Source organism: Lissotriton vulgaris, chromosome 9 (assembly GCF_964263255.1).
Source record: "Lissotriton vulgaris chromosome 9, aLisVul1.2, whole genome shotgun sequence".
In the NCBI taxonomy this organism is placed as follows: Eukaryota; Metazoa; Chordata; class Amphibia; order Caudata; family Salamandridae; genus Lissotriton; species Lissotriton vulgaris.
Genome location: NC_141697.1, coordinates 935,870,445 through 935,889,840, shown reverse-complemented (window position 1 = coordinate 935,889,840; position 19,396 = coordinate 935,870,445). Strand labels below are relative to the sequence as shown.

General features: G+C 48.5%; 1 protein-coding gene across 1 annotated transcript in view; it reads left to right on the top strand.

Moving 5' to 3' along the window:
• APEH (acylaminoacyl-peptide hydrolase) overlaps positions 1-3,414 on the top strand; it is an 883,124-nt gene extending 879,710 nt beyond the window's left edge. Inside the window, exon 22 of the mRNA XM_086938781.1 lies at positions 3,041-3,414. Within this exon, the coding sequence (XP_086794907.1) occupies positions 3,041-3,146 (106 nt within the window). The 3' untranslated portion in view covers positions 3,147-3,414. The remainder of the gene's footprint in view (positions 1-3,040) is intronic.
• The last annotated feature ends 15,982 nt before the right edge of the window (positions 3,415-19,396 follow it).

Below are 19,396 nucleotides of genomic sequence, written 5' to 3'. Positions count from 1 at the left end.
GCCCATGCGCACTATTGTCCAAAGTAGGAGTCACCTATCTTGTGACTTCCAAAGACTTATTCCAAGATAACAAAAAAGTGCAAACATCCTGGCCCAACACCAGAAGGCGATCTATGCAGTGTGTGGATCTGCAGCTCTACATGCCAAGAACAGATGCATACTGGTAAGTAGCATTTTCCATTGCTGCAAAACACCTGATCCTACTGGAAAACGATTGTATACCCACAGTATACTCACATCTTACATGATTTTACACGACTTGTGATCATTACTGCTTCTTGCAGAGCCACAGACAAATTGCATTTGACAATGTAAAATTACCAGATCATGTTTGGCTGCGGAACTCCTTATTGTACTTAGATTAGCAATCCAACTCCTTTTCGTATTGTAATCTGAACTTTATTGCGTGCTCTCTTCCTAAACACAAACATCACTGCACTGATTCTAGTGCTTGCTCTGTAGTGTAACAGGCCACTTACCAACAGGAAAATCCTGTCTGAGGCTGTAGTTTCTAAGCTGCAGTGGGGAACTCACTGCTGACAGCTGCTCTGCTCAGAGCTGCTTACAGATAGTGCTGCGCTCGAGTCCATGGAGCAGTCCATTCACCACAGTGCTCTCACAGGGACAGAAAGGGTAAATGCTCTCAGCAGCAGAACTTAAGTTGCAGTGTGCACGGTGGGTGGCTTTTAAAAACAGCACTCACCGTAACAGGAAACAAGTGGAGTAATTTATTTTGCATAGGTCCTGCCAGTGTCGCAGCAATGTCTTCCTGGGGGCAATGCAGGCCTTTAAAAAAAATATCTGATCCTGCCTGGAGTTAGTCACGCCCTATCCACTGACGGGGCCAGCCAGGCTGTGGAGGCATGAGTGCATTGAATTGAGCCTGCATTGACAATAAACAAGTATTATTTATATCCCAAGAGTTACAGGTTGCCTATTTTAGTAATTTATTGAATAAAAGCAGAGAATACCTTGCTCTTCTTACTTTTTGCTACAATTTAAAGCTTGCGAGCGCAGCAATTCGATTCCGATTCTCCAGTGGGCCGCAGTACGCCGGGCGGGAGAGCATTCAGGGCGGCTCACCTCTACACAGGCTGGATTGTGGTGTGCTCCTCTGGTGGTGGACTGTTAAGCCTGGAACCACTCCAACTGGCGGCACCGCAGTTGGTTAAGTCACTCTCGACTGGCCGCCGCCGGTGAGGTGATGGTCGGGTGTATTCACTCACTGGATGGGATTCATTTAAGGTTTAGTGGAGAGCTGCCTGTGCTGCTGCATTGCTAGAAGCCAAAGAACTGAAACTGACCCTTGCTCTGCATGTGCGGCGGGCGGCAGGATGTCCTGCGACCTATTAATGAGTGGCAACTGTTACACTGTTTCCGTAGCAGCTAGAGCTGCCTGCGAGCAGTTTGGCCCCACCCCCAAGCCTGCAGGAAGCTGCGGCCTTGCGCTGCCATTCAAGAGTTCAGTAATAGGGCAAAAGCAACGCTATGGCTTGACACCATAGAAGGCGCAATAATGCGTGACTTTGCATTTCAGTGCGGTCATGGGGACCACCACACTGAAATGTGTAAGTTTAACGCCTGATGCGTGGTACTTGGCAGAGCTGCTGCTCTGCACTGTGGGGCTGTGGGTGCTATTGTTACACCACTGGAATAATGTAAATATGTGCATGCTTTCCTTTTAAAGAATTTGACTGGAGCAACAACCAAACTGCAAATAACTGCTTGTGTGATTGTTGCTGTAGTCGTGGATGGCTTATGTTGAATGAGTAAGTCACACAAAATTAAACTTGTCCTAAACCTTGGCCTATCTCCAAAGGCAGAAAGTGTATTTAAGTGCCTCTTAGGAGCGGAATTGCATTTTCCACAAACACGTTTTTAATAATTTAGTTCCAAAAGAACCCTTTTGGGACAGCGCTCTTTTTCACATTAGATGGGTTAGGGGCCAGTATCAGGTAGGATTTTTGAGAAAATATATGTATGTAGCAAAATTGCTTTACGCCCCTACCACTTTCTTATTTCACCAGCCCTTCAGGCTGTAGGATATTGTTGAGGAGAGATAAAAATTAAAATATTGTGCATAATTTATTGTGCTTACTGCGGCTGGCTTAGATGAAGATGATGGTGCTTACTGCGGCTGGCTTCCAGCTTCCAAACTTCTTTCTTTACTTTCATTATTGTTATGCCAACTCGGTCATCCCTGTTTTATTGAAAACTGGTGTACACGTAGACCCCTGCTTTTCAGGTTGTAATTGAATCGGGGAACAAGAGGGCTTTATTTTAATTTTTGTTATTTTTTGTAATACATTTTCAGTAATCTTCACTCCCAGACTAAGTATTGAACAAGAGTACCCCCTAGCCCGATTATGTAGGCATGCCGCCTGTAACTCACTCAGTGTGTGGCTTGTACACCAGTCAGAGTTACGTGCAGCAAGAAGCGCCGCTTCCCAGTTGTTCAACCTACAGAAAAGACTAGTTCAAAGATTGAGACCACTTACTGTCTCAGTGACGCAGGCTGGCAAGCTTAAACTTAGGGGAGTGAATGTAAACGCTCGACTTCTAAGAAACTGATGCATACATAGTTCATGTGCGAGTTCCCTAGTCCTGGCTGTCAATGCCTTCTGCATGACCCCCCAGGGGTAAATGGTTCAGTCCGATTCTAATAAAGTTCTTCAAAGTCAAAGTAAAATGCAGGATTTCATAATGCCTTATGAAAGGAATTTTTTCACCCAACATTTCCTTTTTGTGGATTATCCTGAATTTATATATGGTCGAACCAGAGGATGAGAAGTGAGAAAGTATGTGATGGCCCAATACAGTGTTACAAATGTAATGTCTGTGTATTCTGAAAACATAAGATATGTGCATCTGATTTGTCACCTTTGTTAATTTCTTTACAAATCAATGAGAAGAGTGATGAAAACAATAAATGCATGATTTCACTCATGTTGGTGTTCTGGCATGATTAAATGGCATGCTCGTGTGAAGTGTCCTCTTTAGAAGGCCTGTGCTCATGTATCTTTTTTTAAATCTCCCATAGGGTTCTGTGGTACCCAGGGAATGGCCACGCCCTCGATAAAGTGGATGCGGAGTCGGATTGCTTTATGAACATTGCCCTCTGGATCCTACAGCATTTGCAGTCCTGACCTAGCCTAAGAATACTCCACTTATGCCAAATACAAATTCTACTTCCTTCAGAGCTCTGCTTTTTTAATCCGGTTTCTTAAATTCATGGGATAATTAGTACCATCACTCAATGTTACCTCCTAAAAGTATTTAAAGGTACCTTCTTCCCTTGCCTCCAATGGACTTTTAGGGCAGTTCTTTCCATAAACCTCATTTTTGCTGCTCTTTTTCCTCCTGCTAATATGAATCAAATATTGACAAATAGAGATTAAATTATTCTTGTTCATCTGTTTCTTGTTTCATTTCAATACGCCTGTGCCTCAGGCTTCTGGTGTTAAATGTTGTACATTTTGAGGGCAGAGAAGTAGGAACAGACCAACTAAATTAGTCATGGAGCTGAAGGATTTTATGTATTATGTTATATGTTCCTTGTATTAGCTTGCTTTTTCTCATGACTAAAGTCCAATAGCATATTTTGTAGCATCTGTCGTGGCTCTTGCTAGCAAACACTTGCGTCTTCGGCTGCAAAAGGACGAAGGGAAAACTGACTTTATCATTTTTACATACTCAGCTCAATAAATGCATATTCGAGGCATATGAGCTGCAGATTGTACACATGCATAGATCGCCATCTGGTGTTAAGCTCGGATGCTTGCACTTTGTTGTTGTATTGTAAGAGTCTTTTGTAGTCACGAGATAGGGGACTCCTCCCTTGGACAATAGTGCGCATGGGCATCGACTCCATCCTTAGATTGTTTTTCCCACCATCGGGTTCGGATGTAATTTTTGCGTTCCGGTTCGGCGCCTTATTTCCAAACCTTTTAGATGCCAAAAAACCTATCTACAACTCGACGGTATTGTTTCGATCGCGTGATCTTCTACGCTAACTCAACAACTCGATTCCGGTCGTCGATGCGGGCCGCTGGGCCAATCAATGCCAATTGGTCCTACAGCTCACGGAAAGGCATCCATTTACAAAAATCCCCCAGTGTGGAGCGAAATTTCCAAACAGTGACCATCACAAGGTCTGTAACCTGTGCCTCTCACCCGAGCACAACGAGAACAATTGCCAGGCCTGCGCCCTTTTTCGATCAAAGAAAACCATACGTGATCGTCGGGCCCGACGACACATCATGACGCAGCAAGCAGCTCCGGCACCGGTAGACATCTTCGACGAAGGCCCCAATGTCCCGGAGGAGAATTCAGAGGACCTTCAAATCGTGTCCGAAGCATCCGAAAAAAAGGGGCCATATCTCACGGGGCAGCTAGCAGAGGACACCCTTACCTGCACAGTTCCTTGGGCTGCTCACGCTGTTGGTCTCCCTGCCGCCGTGTTCATCACCGCAGAACGGCCGCCGCAGGGGGAGACTACAGCTCCCAGGCAGCAACACAGCTCCGCCCACTTTCGCCCTGCAACGCGCCCGGAGGCGCTTAAACAACGGACGCTCCATCCGCGTCACGGACGCGCGCGGGCGGTGCCGGGCTGAGCCCGGGCAGAGGGCGGGCCATCTGTGGCCATCAGGGGCCAGAAGAGGCCGGGACGGGGCACCTCCCTTTACATTTTCTGACCTCGGAATGGGACTACACTAAAGACATAAGGTACTGTTATCTACTGATACTCCCCAGTTTCCTTACAGGCCCCTGCAGAGCCTTAATACAGCTGAACGTTTCGCTGGTGATTGACTCAAACCCAGTTGTAACTGACAGAACCCATTTGTGCTATGACCCGTGAGGAGGAGGAGACCAGAAATACTCCCTCCCAGAGACACTCTTTTAAGGGGACAATGGACTATTTCATTAATAGGGTAACTCTCCCTATTTTAAGTGAACTAGAGAGAATAGAACAATCCCCTGCTATGATTGTCCCCCTAGTATATGTTCTCCTGTACAGAACTCCTGATGCAGTACCGAGTTTATCGCTATTGGATGAACTAAATAAATTATGCAAGTCCACGTACGCTCCTGTGGATTCAGGTAATGTGCAAATCAATGCTCCTATTTACACCATAGCAGCCATTAGTCCCCAGCCCTGTAGCCAACCCCAACTAACTAAAAACTCCCAGGGTACTCCCCTCTCAGTACGACCAGAGTCAAATCTCAAACCCACAGGGCCACCACAGATTTCCTCTACCAAAAGGAAGAGAGTTGGGGTTATACAAATGGGAAGTCAGGCAAAGCAACAAAAACTAAAACCTAATTCTCCACTGCCCTACACTCCCAGCACTGTCAGTACTTCCCCTACAGCACCTGTTGAGGCTTCTCTATTGGCCTCAATCGAAAGAATGTTGGAAACATTAATATCACCCCTGATAGAAAAAATAATAAGCTTAGGGGATAGGCTCACGGGTGTCGAAGAAACGATTAAGGCTAACTCGCCACTCACAAAAACCCTGGCAGGACCTTCCCAGTCACAGCGCCCACCCGCCACAGAAACGCCTGAACCCGTCACACAAAGCAAGACTATCCATAATCAATTAGCCTACCCACAAAAGACAGCTCTGAACCTCCCGAAAGCAGGCCCAACAGCACGGAGCTCTTACTATAGAGCAGGGCTGAACAAAGCATCTAGGTTGCATAAGGGGCTACGGACAAACAGTGAGAATATGTCACACAAAACCAATCTCCTACATTTGCCTCCGGAGGCCGTTCCATTTGTGTGCGTCCTCGTGGGAGTACCAGAACTGACCAAGGGGAACAATGAAAGACAACAGGATCTAACAAATAAAGTCACGTTCTGGCTAACCAAAAATAGACCTTTGCCAACCAACATCGATGGTACTATACTATCTGTCAGAAGGGTGGGCTGGCTAGGACCTTTACCAAAAGACATTGCAGGAGATCTGATACTGGTAAAATTTAGGAGCAAATATGTCATCCCACATCTCCAATCATGGCGGCCACAAAGAAGAGATGGCCCCATTTCCACCTGGAGCATAAGTGATTTCTATCCCAGAACATTATATGTCCCGTCCCCATGTCAATAAGCACAAAGCAATCACATGAAGGGTAGAATTCGATTTGTTTCGAGTGGCCATTTCACCCCCACTTTTAATCAATTTGAACCACTCTTGGGTCAAACCTTGATGAATTAAAATGTATGGTCAGAGACACTATTTAAAATAAATAAATAAATAATGATTTAAACCACTTTTTACGTGCTAACAATTCTTTATCACCCCGTTTTATTCACTGTCTGTTTTTATGGAATTACACTTTTTATTGAACTTTTTTTGTTATTTTATAGTGTATGTAATATCACATGTTATGCTTTTATGGTTATATTTTTAACCGAATAAAGTACTTTGATTGATTGATTGATTGAAGTCCAATAGCATATTTTGTAGCATCTGTCGTGGCTCTTGCTAGCAAACACTTGCATCTTCGGCTGCAAAAGGAAGAAGGGAAAATTGACTTTATCATTTTTACACACTCAGCTCAATAAATGCATATTCGAGGCATATGAGCTGCAGATTGTACACATGCATAGATCGCCATCTGGTGTTAAGCTCGGATGCTTGCACTTTGTTGTTGTCTTGGAAGAGTCTTTTGTAGTCACGAGATAGGGGACTCCTCCCTTGGACAATAGTGCGCATGGGCATCGACTCCATCCTTAGATTGTTTTTTCCACCATCGGGTTCGGATGTAATTTTTGCGTTCCGGTTCGGTGCCTTATTTCCAAACCTTTTAGACGCCAAAAAACCTATCTACAACTCGACTGTATTGTTTCGATCGCGTGATCTTCTACGCTAACTCAACAACTCGATTCCGGTCGTCGGTGCGGGCCGCTGGGCCAATCAATGTCATTTGGTCCTACAGCTCACGGAAAGGCATCCATTTACAAAAATCCCCCAGTGTGAAGCGAAATTTCCAAACAGTGACCATCACAAGGTCTGTAACCTGTGCCTCTCACCCGAGCACAACGGGAACAATTGCCAGGCCTGTGCCCTTTTTCGAACAAAGAAAACCATACGTGATCGTCGGGCCCGATGACACATCATGACGCAGCAAGCAGCTCCGGCACCGGTAGACATCTTCGACAAAGGCCCCGATGTCCCGGAGGAGAATTCAAAGGACCTTGAAATCGTGTCCAAAGCATCCGAAAAAAAGGCGGCCATGGTCAAGACTTCGCCTGCTGGCTCCATTGGCAACTGAAAACAAACTTCAGAAGCCCCGCCCTCGGAGTGCTCCGAAGATGAAGGACAAGCCTTCCGGTAGCTCGGCAGCGAGCAAACCCTGTAGGCGCCTTCGGCACCAAAGACGGGAGACCAACGTACTCCCAAAAAGAAGTCGGTACCGCCCAGCTCCACGCCTAAACAGATTTCCGGCTCCATAACCTAGCCAAAGGACCCAAAACCACCTCCTAAGGCCTCGGACCAGAAATCCAAACCACGATCGGATCCGAAAAAGTCGGCGCCGAAAGCTGTTACTGAGGACGAAAAACTTTTTCGACCGTGCCAATTCTCAAACCTCCGGTGACGCACCAAGGCGAGATAAGGAATCTAAATTGTTAAATGCCTCTGGCAAGAAAGTTGCTGCCCAAGCAGCTAGTAGCTGGCGCATAGCCAACACCCAAGCATTATTTGCTAGGTATGATAGGGCTCACTATGACCGACTAGAAACCCTATTACAACATTTACCTGAGGACAAATTAATAACCAATGCATCAATAAAGTGTGCCCTTGATGCAGCAGACACAGCCTCTAGGTCCATTAACACTAGTGTGCTACTTAGACGACATGCCTGGTTACGCATTTCAGGCTTTAAACAAGTGGTACAAACAACTATCCTCAACCAGCTGTTCAATCAGGAACAACTCTTTGGACCAGCTGTAGACACCTCTTTACTCTTGGGCTTCTCTTGTCTTTGTAGCCCTGAGGAAGTTGTTGTGCGATATACCCAAGACGAAACACGTGTTGGCTACAGGCTACATCGTCGCTATATCAATTACGACAATCTGCTGTCATGAACCATTTGTAACACATCTACGTTGTGAACAGGATGAGGAAATTAAGAAATGAGAAAATAAAGAAGAATATAAACACAAAGATTTGGACTGATACTTTCTTGGATTGACTTCCTAATGATAAAATTTGGATTACTCGTTTGCCTTTTGCTCGGGAACTGTGCTTTGCTTTGTATTTGTGTACCTACAGTAACAGAGGATTTCCGGATACGTGTGTGACCATCTCCTATCTGTTCCCTTGAGCACTTTTTAGATATTACTGGTATCCTGACTATAACATTGGTATTGCGCAAGGTTTGACCTATCCACATTTCAAAGTCACATCCACTGGTGGGAACTCCACCCACTAGTCCTGCTCCCTTACTTTCTCAGGTGCAGCACCTCAGACAAAAACCTTTTCGCCAAGGCAGAAAAAATAAAATATCAAAACGTTGCCGCCAAGCTTCCACGTCCGCAGTCTATGGGCAATGCTTTGTGGATGAACTTGTCAAGGATATTTGCCTATGCTTTTCCTCATCTCCCAATCATTCAGTACGTGGTCAGGAAGTTGAGGCAAACATCCCTCACCCTGATGGCTCCAACGTGGCCAGACTACCATGGTCCTCAATTATGCTCTAGTTGTCCATTGTCCCTCACAAGTAGCTTCCCAACAGGCCGGACCGTGTCACTCAAAACTACAGCAAGGTTAGGCAGCCAGGCCCCAGGCAGCCCAACCTAGCAATTTGGCTCCTGAGGGCCTAGTGTTTGGTTACATAGGATTGCCGTAGGAATGCATGGTATTACTCGAAGAGGCCCGTAGGCCCAGCACACTCACTTGCTACAGTACTAAATGGAAGTGTTTTGTTTACTTCTTTACCCCAAAGAAGCGCTCCACTCACTCACCCCTACAGTGCAGGACATCCTTTGTTACCTCCTACACCTTCTAAGGTCTGGGTAGGCTTACACATCAATCAGCCTACCCATAGCAGTCATTGCTGCATATATGCTGAATCAGGAGCTTTTTCCCTCTTAAAAATTCCTGTCATCAAAGCAGTCATGTAGTGCCATTAGGCGTGTAAAATAACTAAGGGTGCGCCCTGCCCCAGCCTGGAACCCCAACATTATCCTCACTAGACTGATGGTGCCCCTTTTTGAGCCACTACATTTGTTTGCGTAGCACATGTCCTCTGCAATTTGTTTTGGAAGGTTGCATTTCTCTTAGCATTCATATCACTCGGGCACATGAGTGAATTGCAGGCCCTCACAATTGAGGAACCTTTTTTCGAAGTCTACAAAGACAAGGTAAGTCTTTGAATTAATCCTAAGTTTTTGCCCAAGGTGGTCTCCCCTTTCCCCCTTACTCTATTGTGCTCTCCGGTTTTTTCACGACCCGACTAACTAGCTGAAAGAACACTCCATACTCTTGATTTTAAGCATGCTCGTTTGTACTATATAGACCAAAACCAATATTTTTTGCAAAACTCTACAGGTATTTGTATTTTTCCCTCAGCCTCATAAAGGGCAAAGAATTTAATAGGCAGGGACTACCAAGTGGATCATCAAATGCATTCAAACTTGCTATGCAAAGCTAAAAATCAATTAAATGAAATGAAAAAAGAATTTATTAAGTGCGAGCAATTACCCAAAGAGTTCTAGGCGCAAGCTCGTCGAGCAACTATGCCATGAAGCCTAACCAGATAAATCAGAAGTTAAACAGCCAGGTTTTTTTTAAAGCTTTCCTAAAAGCTATCAGTTGAGTTTAACCTTTTAAGGCTAAGGGAAGAGAGTTCCACAGTCTAGTGGTGCCCACCAGAAAGCTTCTACCTCCCCAGTTACTTTTCCTAAACCTGGCGATCACCAGATTGTGGGCATGGGCAGAGCATAGCTGCCGGGAGGGAACATATCATTGAAAATTCTGTTTAAAAAAAGATGTTCATATATCATGTACTGCTTTAAATGCTGTGCAAAGAGCTTTGAACCCAATGCGTCTTTTTACTGGGAGCCAATGTAATTGTCTTAGTGCAGCAGTGGCGGATTTATGCTTAGGAATTTCCAGCAAAATACGTACTGCAGCATTTTGTACAATCTGTAGTTTTGTTATACATTTTGTCCTTAGATTAAGAAAAAGACTGTTACAGTAATCAGCTCTGGACAAGACCAGACCTGAGATGACAAGTTTTGGAAGATTAGCAGGTACAAACGGAAAGATTTTTCTGCGTATTTTTAATGTATAGAAGGATGCAGAGGTGACATTATTCACATGCATTTCAAATGTAGGCTTGGAATCAAAAGTGACTCCTAGATTTTTCACTTTGTTGGGGTGGGCAAAGAACCCAGTTCCAGCAGCCAGAAAGCTGGAGACCAAAAGGTGGTGTTGCCACCATAAATAAGGACCACCGTTTTATTTTGGAATTTAATTTTAAACAGTTAGCGGCCATCCACTGTCTGACTTGACGAGAACAAGTATGAAACTGTGAGGCTGTGTCAGAGGGTTTACTTGTCACAGAGACAATAATTTGGGTATCGTCGGCATAGGAGATTGCTGAGAAACCCAAAGATCGAATCAACTGAGCCAGAGGGGCAACGTAAATATTAAAAAGGGTAGGGCTCAATGACAAGCCCTGGGGAGCCCCACAAGGAGGGTAAAATTGGGTGATTTGAACTCGGAGAGCAACTGTTCTCGATCAAACAGAAATTACCCAAGTAAGGCCGAGCTTTCCCTTTTATGCTAATCCCGTCAAGGCATTCCACCAGTTTTTTTTATGGTTGACGGTATCGAATGCAGCGGAGAGGTGAAGCAGCACCAGTGCTGCATTGCCCCCTGCGTTTCCGTCTTCCTTACCCAGGCAATGCTCCACCCACAAACAAGGCACGACTATGGCTTTCCTGAGAAATAGACCCATAGCAGACATTTGTAGAGCTACAATGTGGTCCACACCACACACATTTACAAAACACCACTGTGTGGATGTCCTGGCAAAAAAGCCTGACAAAGTTAGTCAATCTGCTTGCAGGACTTTTGTTTCAGACCTGTGCACTATCCACTGGCTAGCCACTGCTTAGGATAGTGCATCTTTATAGTCGATGCTGAGCATTTGTACCTATAGCAAAACATGCCAAGAGCTGAATATGTTACCCTGTAAGCATCTTTTTGTTGCATGTAGGTCTGTAGATTTGCATGCACCCAGCCTCCATCCGGAAGCCTGTGGGTTTCGCAGATCTTTTCCACTTTAAAATGATTCCTTTTTACTTGCATGGTAACTATTTCTTCTGTACATACTACTCTGTACATATGTAATTAGGCTAAAAACAATTTAACAGTGGAGTTGGTGACCATGCCCATCTACGACCAGAGGAGGAGTCACCATAGCTACAAATGGGAAATCACAAGTTTAAAAATGTAAAAACCAAGTGTGCCGATGGGCCTAAATCCCTCCTTGATGCACCCCCCAAAAAAAGTGGTGCACACGTAAAGTGCACAAACGCGCTCGGAGCAAAGTGTGCTTTTAAAAAAGCATTTTGGGGTGCTTTTTTCATATTGCACATGGTTATGATCGACTTGGAGTCAATGGTAATGGCATTTCCTAAATGCCCATTCACATTTAGGAAATGATTTGTACATGTGCCTAGAAATCGCAAATAGGAAATTCCTTTTTGCAAATTACTATTTCGGGTATTGCAAAATGCGATTTCTACTGGGTAGAAATTGAATTTTGCGATTCCCTATCTGCCTTCTTACATATGGAGATGCAATTTAGCATTTCTTAACGGACCAAAATTGCAATGGGGTCCATTTAGAGATGAAAAATCCTTTCGTTAATCTGGCACATATTCCTTCCAGATTAGTCCTAAATCCTATAAATTATTCGTCTAACCTGTGTTCCATATTTTGGAATATTTATCTGGCTTTTCCAGTGTTTATCTGATTTGGTCATCTGCCTACATACCTATAGAGACACTTGTGTGATTAATCAACAACATATGGGCTCAAAATCACATTGGCCTGCAAAACTGTGAATACAGCATTGAAAATGCATGAACGTTGAGTTCCTCGATTGAGTTGAACACTTTGACCAAATAGACAGAAGAATCGTAGAGAAAAGAGATAATAACCTATACCTTTTTGTATACCACTGGTGTAAACACCCTGAGGAAGGCTTAAACCGAAGCGCGTTGGTGGCAATAACGAGCTGTAACCAGCGTTTTTCCTATAATAAGTGTAGGCAAGAAGTGTGACAATCACCAACTGTAAACAGTTTGCTTGTAAAAGGGCATCCACAATTGAAATATCATTTACAGTAAAACTATTGTGATTATTTCTTTGTCTGTATTTAACACCTTGGCTGCTAAGGCAATTCCCATCCTGTGCTGGAAATTGCTATTCTTCTTTATTCATGACGAGCTCAGCTCGTCATCAGCACAGCTCCAGTGTGCCTCATGACGAGCTGAGCTCGTCATGAGCAGGGAAGGGACTATACTATTTTCACCCTACAGGAAGACCATACCTCAATGTCATTTTTTCTGTGGTCACATGTGTATAGAAAAAGATTTTTGATACACTTTTTGTTTAAATCATTTTTATTGTATTTCAAACAGAGAGGACATATCACCGGTAGAACAATATGCATTTTAGGGGTATGCCCCTTTTCAGTCTCGTATCCCCCCCCCCACAGAGAGCCGTGGTGGCCGGGAAAGGCAATGGGTCCATGTGGGCGGGTGTGGACTGGACGTGGACCGAACATGTCCCAAACAACTCCAAATGCATGACCCCCCCTCCCCCCGGACAAATCCCCTCGCCCCTAGCCCCCCAAGCCCTCCCCCTCCGGTGTGGACATCTGCAAAGGAACTATGTGCCAGCTTATCAGGCCTAGGTACTAGTGGCGGGGTCCCCGGAAGCGTTCCGGGACTCATCCGTCAGCCGTAGGACTCTGAGGTATTTCGGACAGGTAAGCTCATTGAATTCATCGGCTAGTACGTCTACCAGGGGTTGCCAGGTTTCGAGGAAGGTGTCTTGCGTCTGAGTCTGGGAGGCCTGTATCCTTTCCATCCCCATCATGTACCAAAGCTTGTGAAGCCAACCAGTATGTGTGGGTTTCCGTGTGGTGCCCCAGAGAGACAAAATGTGCTGTGCTGCTGCCCCCATCGCTAAGCCCATTTGTTTGCCTCTGGGCGATTTAAGTGGGAAGGTGATTTTGTTGGGCCGCCCAAGCAGTGTATATGCCGGGTAACGTGGGATTTCAGTGTCGAAATATTTGTCAATGTCCCTAAGTACTTGTTCCCAAAAGTCGCGGACCTCTGCACAGTCCCATAGTATATGGGTCAGGGTGCCTGGCTGGCCGCATCCTCTCCAACACAAGGAGTCGCGACGTGGGTTACTCTGATGCAGTCTTGTTGGCGACAGGTGCCAATAATAAGCGATTTTGACTGCAGCTTCTTTGCTAGCGACGTTTTTGGCAGTGTGATGTGCCCTGTAGTATATGTCTTGCCACTCTTTATTAGACAGGGATCGTCCTAACTCCCTTTCCCATCTCTTCTGACCCGCGGATCACGTGGAGGGAGGACGTGGGCTGCTGAGCATTGCATATAGTTCCGTTATTGCCTGCTTATCCGATTTCTTGGTATGGAGCCATTTTTCAAATGGATAAGGCGCCTGCTAACCTGTGGTAACATCTTTACCCATGAGCCAGTGACGAATTTGGAAATACTCAAATCATGGGAGCTGGGGGAGCGCGTAGGCGTCCTGTAGATTTTGCATCGTTATAAAGCCGTTGAGATCGAAGAAGTGGCCAGCTGATCTGCAGTCTGACAGCCGCCATTGGGAAAAGGATCCTCGAGCCACGCCCGGTGCTGAGGCCGGGTTATTGAATAGGGACGTCAGAGGCGAAGGGTAAGTGGTGAGTATCCCAAGTCACCGCTATCTGTCCCATACCTGCAAGGTAGAACGAGTAATGGGTGATTTTTTCATGTATGTGGGTCGATCCTGTCCCCTGAGGAAGGGAATCCTCCATAATGGCATCTGGGCCATTGCGCGATCTTGAAAGAGCCATCTCTTTTCAGATTCAGGGCGGTTCCATTCTAAGAGGTACCTGAGTTGTGTCGCCTGGAAGTATCTTAATTGGTCCGGAACTCCCAGGCCCCCCCCTGCCGTGGTGTGGCTAGTGAGGTCCCTGCGTAAGCGCGGTCGTTTGCCTAGTTTGCCGAGTTTACAGGGTCCTCCTGCGCTGCGAGGATGTCATCAGCATAAAGGCTAATGGTCTGCGCCTCTCCCCCAAACTTGACGCTGGTGATCGCAGGGTTGTCCCTGACCATTTGTGCGAAGGGTTCTACATAAAGAGCAAAAAGCAGTGGAGAGAGGGAGCATCCCTGTCTTGTCCACCTCTGGATGGTAAATGGTTTGGAACACACCCCGTTAACCCTGATGACCGCCTGTGGGGCTGAGTAACAACCAGCAACCCAGGCCCGGAAGCGTTCCCCTATTCCGAAGCGCGCCAGGGTGGCGTCTAAGTATCCCCAGTCAACCCGGTCGAACGCCTTCTCTGCGTCGACCGGAACTAGGGCCGCGTCCGAATCGTTGAAGTGGGCCTTGTCTATGACATGCAGCAGGCGTTTCGTATTGTCTGCGCATTGCCGGTTAGGGATAAAACCCGTCTGGTCCGGCTCGATGATGCCAGGGAGGCAGGCGCCTAGTCTTGCGGCCAGGATGCCGGTAAACAGTTTTAGGTCTAGGTTGAGCAGCGATATGGGCCTGTAGGCTGCGCAGTTAGCGGGGTCCTTTCCCGGTTTCGGCAGGACAATGATGTCGGCCTCATGCATGTCGTGTGCAATGGAACCAGGGCCCTCAAATGAATTAAACAGTCTGGCCAGGATCGGGGCTATCAGAGGGCAAAATGTTTTATAAAAACCCGCCGAGAAGCCGTCCGGTCCCGGAGATTTGAGCTGCTTGAGGCGTGCTATTGCGGAGATTACTTCATCCGTCCTTATCGGTGTCTCAAGGGAGCGCGCGTTTGTTTCATTGGGGGCCGTGACGGCAGCTGTGGCGAGATAAGAGTCTGCGGTCCCTCCCTCTCGGGTGGGCTCCGCAGCATATAATGACGCGTAAAACGTCCGGAGCGTTACAGCTATCTGCTCGTCGTCTCTTTGTTCCTGCCCCATGTCATCCCGGATGGATGTGATTTTCGAGCGCAGGACCTTGGCCTTGAGCTTGCCAGCTAGTAGGCGGCCCGTCCTGTCGCAAACGCAGAGCCGAGTATTCAGCCTGGTCCAGATCGAGGCTCGCTAGTTGGGCCCTGGCCGCCTTGAGCTTGCGCCATATTCTTGGGGCCCCGGTCCTGCTATGGACCCGTTAAAGTTCGAGCACCTGATCAGATAGAGCCTGCCTCTTTTCCCGACGCTCCCGAGATTCCGCTGCTGCGATCGCTATCGGCTCCCCACGCACCACCGCTTTCAATGCCCCCTACAGCGCTGCCAGGGATACTTCTGTTGTGTCATTCGTGGCTAGATACTCGGTAATGCGCGTGTTGATGTGTTGTGTCACCCCTTTGCGGTGGAGGAGCGCCTCCTTGAGACGCCATTTGCCCTTCTGTGTCTTCGGTTTGGGAATCTGAATGTGTACCGTTAGCGCTTCGTGGTCAGATAGTGCTGCAGGGACGATTGCAGTGTCTGTGATCAAGGTCGCCACCTCCGTGGAGCCCAGAAAGTGATCTATTCGGGCGTATGTGTGATGCGCATGGAAATAGAATGTGTATCCCGGGGTGTTTGGATGTTTTGATCTCCACACATCTACAAACCCCTTGCTTTCTAGCCATTGTCCCCCCTCCTTGGAAATTGCACCCGTGAACCCAAACCTCTGTCCCGACCTGTCTTTGTGGGTATCCATTACCAAATTAAGGTAGCCCCCAACGAGCGTGGAGTTGATGTTGTGAGCGAGCGTATCCACCAAGGCCCCAGTGAGAAAGGATTCCTGTTTGGTGTTGGGAGCATATATTGAACCTATCACTGCTGACCATCCCCCTATCTGTATTTTGTGTGCAAGGAGCCTCCCTTTAATATCTGCGACTTTGTCCCTCACCGTACCTCGAAAGTGGCGTGCAAATAAAATGGCCACCCCCGCCTTTTTCTCCGTGGTGGAAGAGTAGTATTGTGTCGGAAATGCCCTGGACCGCATGCGGTGCCAATCCTTAGGCAATAGGTGTGTTTCTTGTAGGAGGCAGATCTCCGCCCCGGAGTTTTCTATGAAGGAAAGGACTGCCCTGCGCTTAATGGGATTGTTAAGCCCCTTAACATTGAGGGAGAGAATCTGTCGCCTGTGAGTTGCACCTGGATTTCCCATCTTTCCTAGCCATCCTGAGCCGTGGCACCTCTTCTGCGCTGCCTACAGTGCACCACACCGGAGCCCGCCCCCCCCCATCTCAACCCCAACTGAAAACCCTCTCCCCCCGCCCCCCTTCCCAAGCCATCCCAAGAACAAGTCTCCTCCCCCTCCCCACTCCCGAGCCCCAACTGTGAAACCCCAAACGCAAACCATAGTCTCGGGCCTATCAGAACACAGTTCAGGTCCGTAGAGTTTCAGTGTGGAGGAAAACGTGGCAGTGGCAGTCCCGGTGGTTCCCCCGCCCTTCCCCCGCTCAAGACAATGTTATGAAGACAAATCCCTTGTCCATAGCGACTTAAGGTGGGGCCGCAGTGTCTCTGACCACCTCCTGGACAGCTGCAGCCTGTTCTCGAGCCATAGACGTCGGGTCAGGTTTAAGGATCGTTTTAGAAGAGCGTCGCCGCCGTACCTGCTGCCATCCGGTGCGGGATTGCTGTGCGGGCCCTTCCTGTGACCGTCGTGGGGAGGCCTCTCTGGATCCCTCGTCCTCCGCTAAGTCGATACCCAACAGGGCGCATGTGTCTTGAAACGATCGGAGTTGGTGCAATGCCTCTTTCCATTTAAAAATTAAGCGAAACGGGTGGCCCCAAGAGTAGGGCACCCCGTTGTCCCGCAAGAAGGTCGTGGCCACCCTGAAGGCTCTTCTCTTCTGCAATGTGATGGCCGAGAGGTCCTGAAAGAGGGCTATGGGGCTGCCCCGGAAGTGAAGAGGCTATTTTTTGACGGGCCTTCTTCAAGATTCGTTCCTTTAAGGGGAAGTCCGGGAGGAAAGCTAGGATGTCCGGAGGGGGGTGCTGGCACCCGCCATGCCAAGCCAACCCAATGTGCGCGGTCAATGCGAATGTCAAACTCACCGGGTTCCCCCAGGACCTCCCTGAACAGCTCCTGCAGGTAACAAACGACGCTGTTCCCCTCTGCCCTCAGTGGCACTCCCCTGACCCGTATGTTGTTTCTCCGGGAGCGGTTTTCTAGGTCCTCTGAGTGTGCCTGGAGGTCCACTTGTTGCTCCCAGAGGCGGACGATTTCTTGTTCCAATTAATGCACCTCCATACTGCGAGTTTGGTCCGCTTCCTCCATCGTGGCCACTTCTTCCCCCAGACCGCCTACATCCCGGCGGAGCTCGCGTTGTTCCCCAGCCAAATCCTGTTTCAGGGCCTGGAAGTCGTCCCTCAGGGTGTTGAAAAGAGATTCCAGGAAGGCTTTAGGGATAGGTGCCCCTTCATCATCTTGTTGCGCGGTGTTTGCGGGTGCCGCGGGCGAGGGGAGTGACTGGCTCTTCTCCTCCTTGGGGGCGCCCTTATTCAGCATGTCGGTGATAGTGCGGTTCCCCCTGCGCCCCACGTTGGCCATGCCGCCACTGTCCTACTTTCTCCAGAAGGCTGGGGGGGTCAGCGCCGTCAACTAGATGCTAGGCGGAGGGCGGGCATTTTCAAAGCGGCGTAGCTCCCAGCGGCGGCTAGATCAGGCTAGAGAGACAGGCCTTCCCCCCAGGAGTCGCCTCGCCTGGGGCTCTCAGTTGTTTCGGTTGGCCCAGTGAAAGGGTCGAGGTAGGGCCCCCTGGACCCCGGGGTCTTTCTCCCCTCCCGGTGATAAGTGCTGCAGCTAGGCAAGATGGGGTTCCAGACCGCCGACAAAGCTATGTGCCGGAGGCAGGCCCCCAAGAGCTCTGTGTGACTCTTCCAACCCAGTGGTAGCCGGGTTTCTTCAGGCCCATAACCAGGGCCGGTCCCTTAGTCGGCTGCCAGGTATTGGGGGTCAAGCACTCCGTGTCCAAGGGTGTATGTGCTGTGGGCCCCGGGAGAAAGAGACCCCCCCACCCGATGTCCAGGCCGTGAGTATAACTCCTCCACCTCCCGTCGTGTGTGCAGGCCGTCGTCCCTCTCGGTAGGCCCCCGAGGTGGGCAACAGGGCTCTGGGACCAGCTCTTCGCCTCCAGGCAGGTTAGTGTTTCAGGGTCGCAGTAGGGAGCCCCCCCGAGACCAAAGCCACAAGCAGACCCCCTCCTTTACCTGGACCAGGCCCGGTGCCGGGGCTTCACTTTTGGCGACCGCTCACCGTGATCAACTGGCTGTGGATGGATCTCCTCTTTGTTCCGGACTAGGCCCAAAGCCGGGGCCTCGAGTTTGGCGGTAGCCCACGTTGTGTATACGGGCCTCCCCCTTCGTGAGCAACTCCCGAGGCGTGCAGCAGGTGATGGGGCCCGCCACTTCTCGCCGGGGCGGACAGGCACACCAGGGCTTGTGGGTAAAAGCTCCCACCCGGGAGCACAGCTGCAGGCAGGCCCCCTCCAACCCCCGAACCAGGCCCGAAGCCGGGGCCTCAATTTCAGCGGCGACTCACCTGAGGTATCTGGGGCTCCCGGTCTCCCAACTTGCGCAACGGAATGTGCCGGAACCTGCCGGGGCCCGGACGCAGCAGCTCTCCGTGGGTGTTCGGCTGGGCACCAGCCGTCTGGAGGCCGCGTCGGGCAACTTCAGCTCGGCGCCGCCATTACGCCGTTCGTCTGTAGCGGGGCTCCGCAGCAGGGTACCAGGCTCCGGCTGCCGCTCCCTTGGTTGTGAGTCGGCCAGGGGTGTACCACCGTGTTACACAGCCCAGCGGACCGGGAAAGCTGCAATTTCAGGGAGTTTGCCGGCTAATGAAGCGTCAGTACGGGGTTCAGGGCCGGAGAGCCGGGTGAAGCACGTCTTATCAGGCTGCCATCTTGGCCACGCCCCCCTTTGATACACTTTTTAAGTAAATGATCATTGAATTGTATGTATGTATGTTTTTTTCATAATATTTGATATCAACTTTAAGTAACGAAAAAGAAATAAAAAATATATATTTTTGTAAAACAGTAGTATGGAGTATTTAATTATCTAGAAATCTATGATATGACTGCTACACAACTGAATATTTAGTACTATGCCCAGTGCGAGTTTGTTTTCCAAATAAGTTGTTTTCCTTGTTAGGGT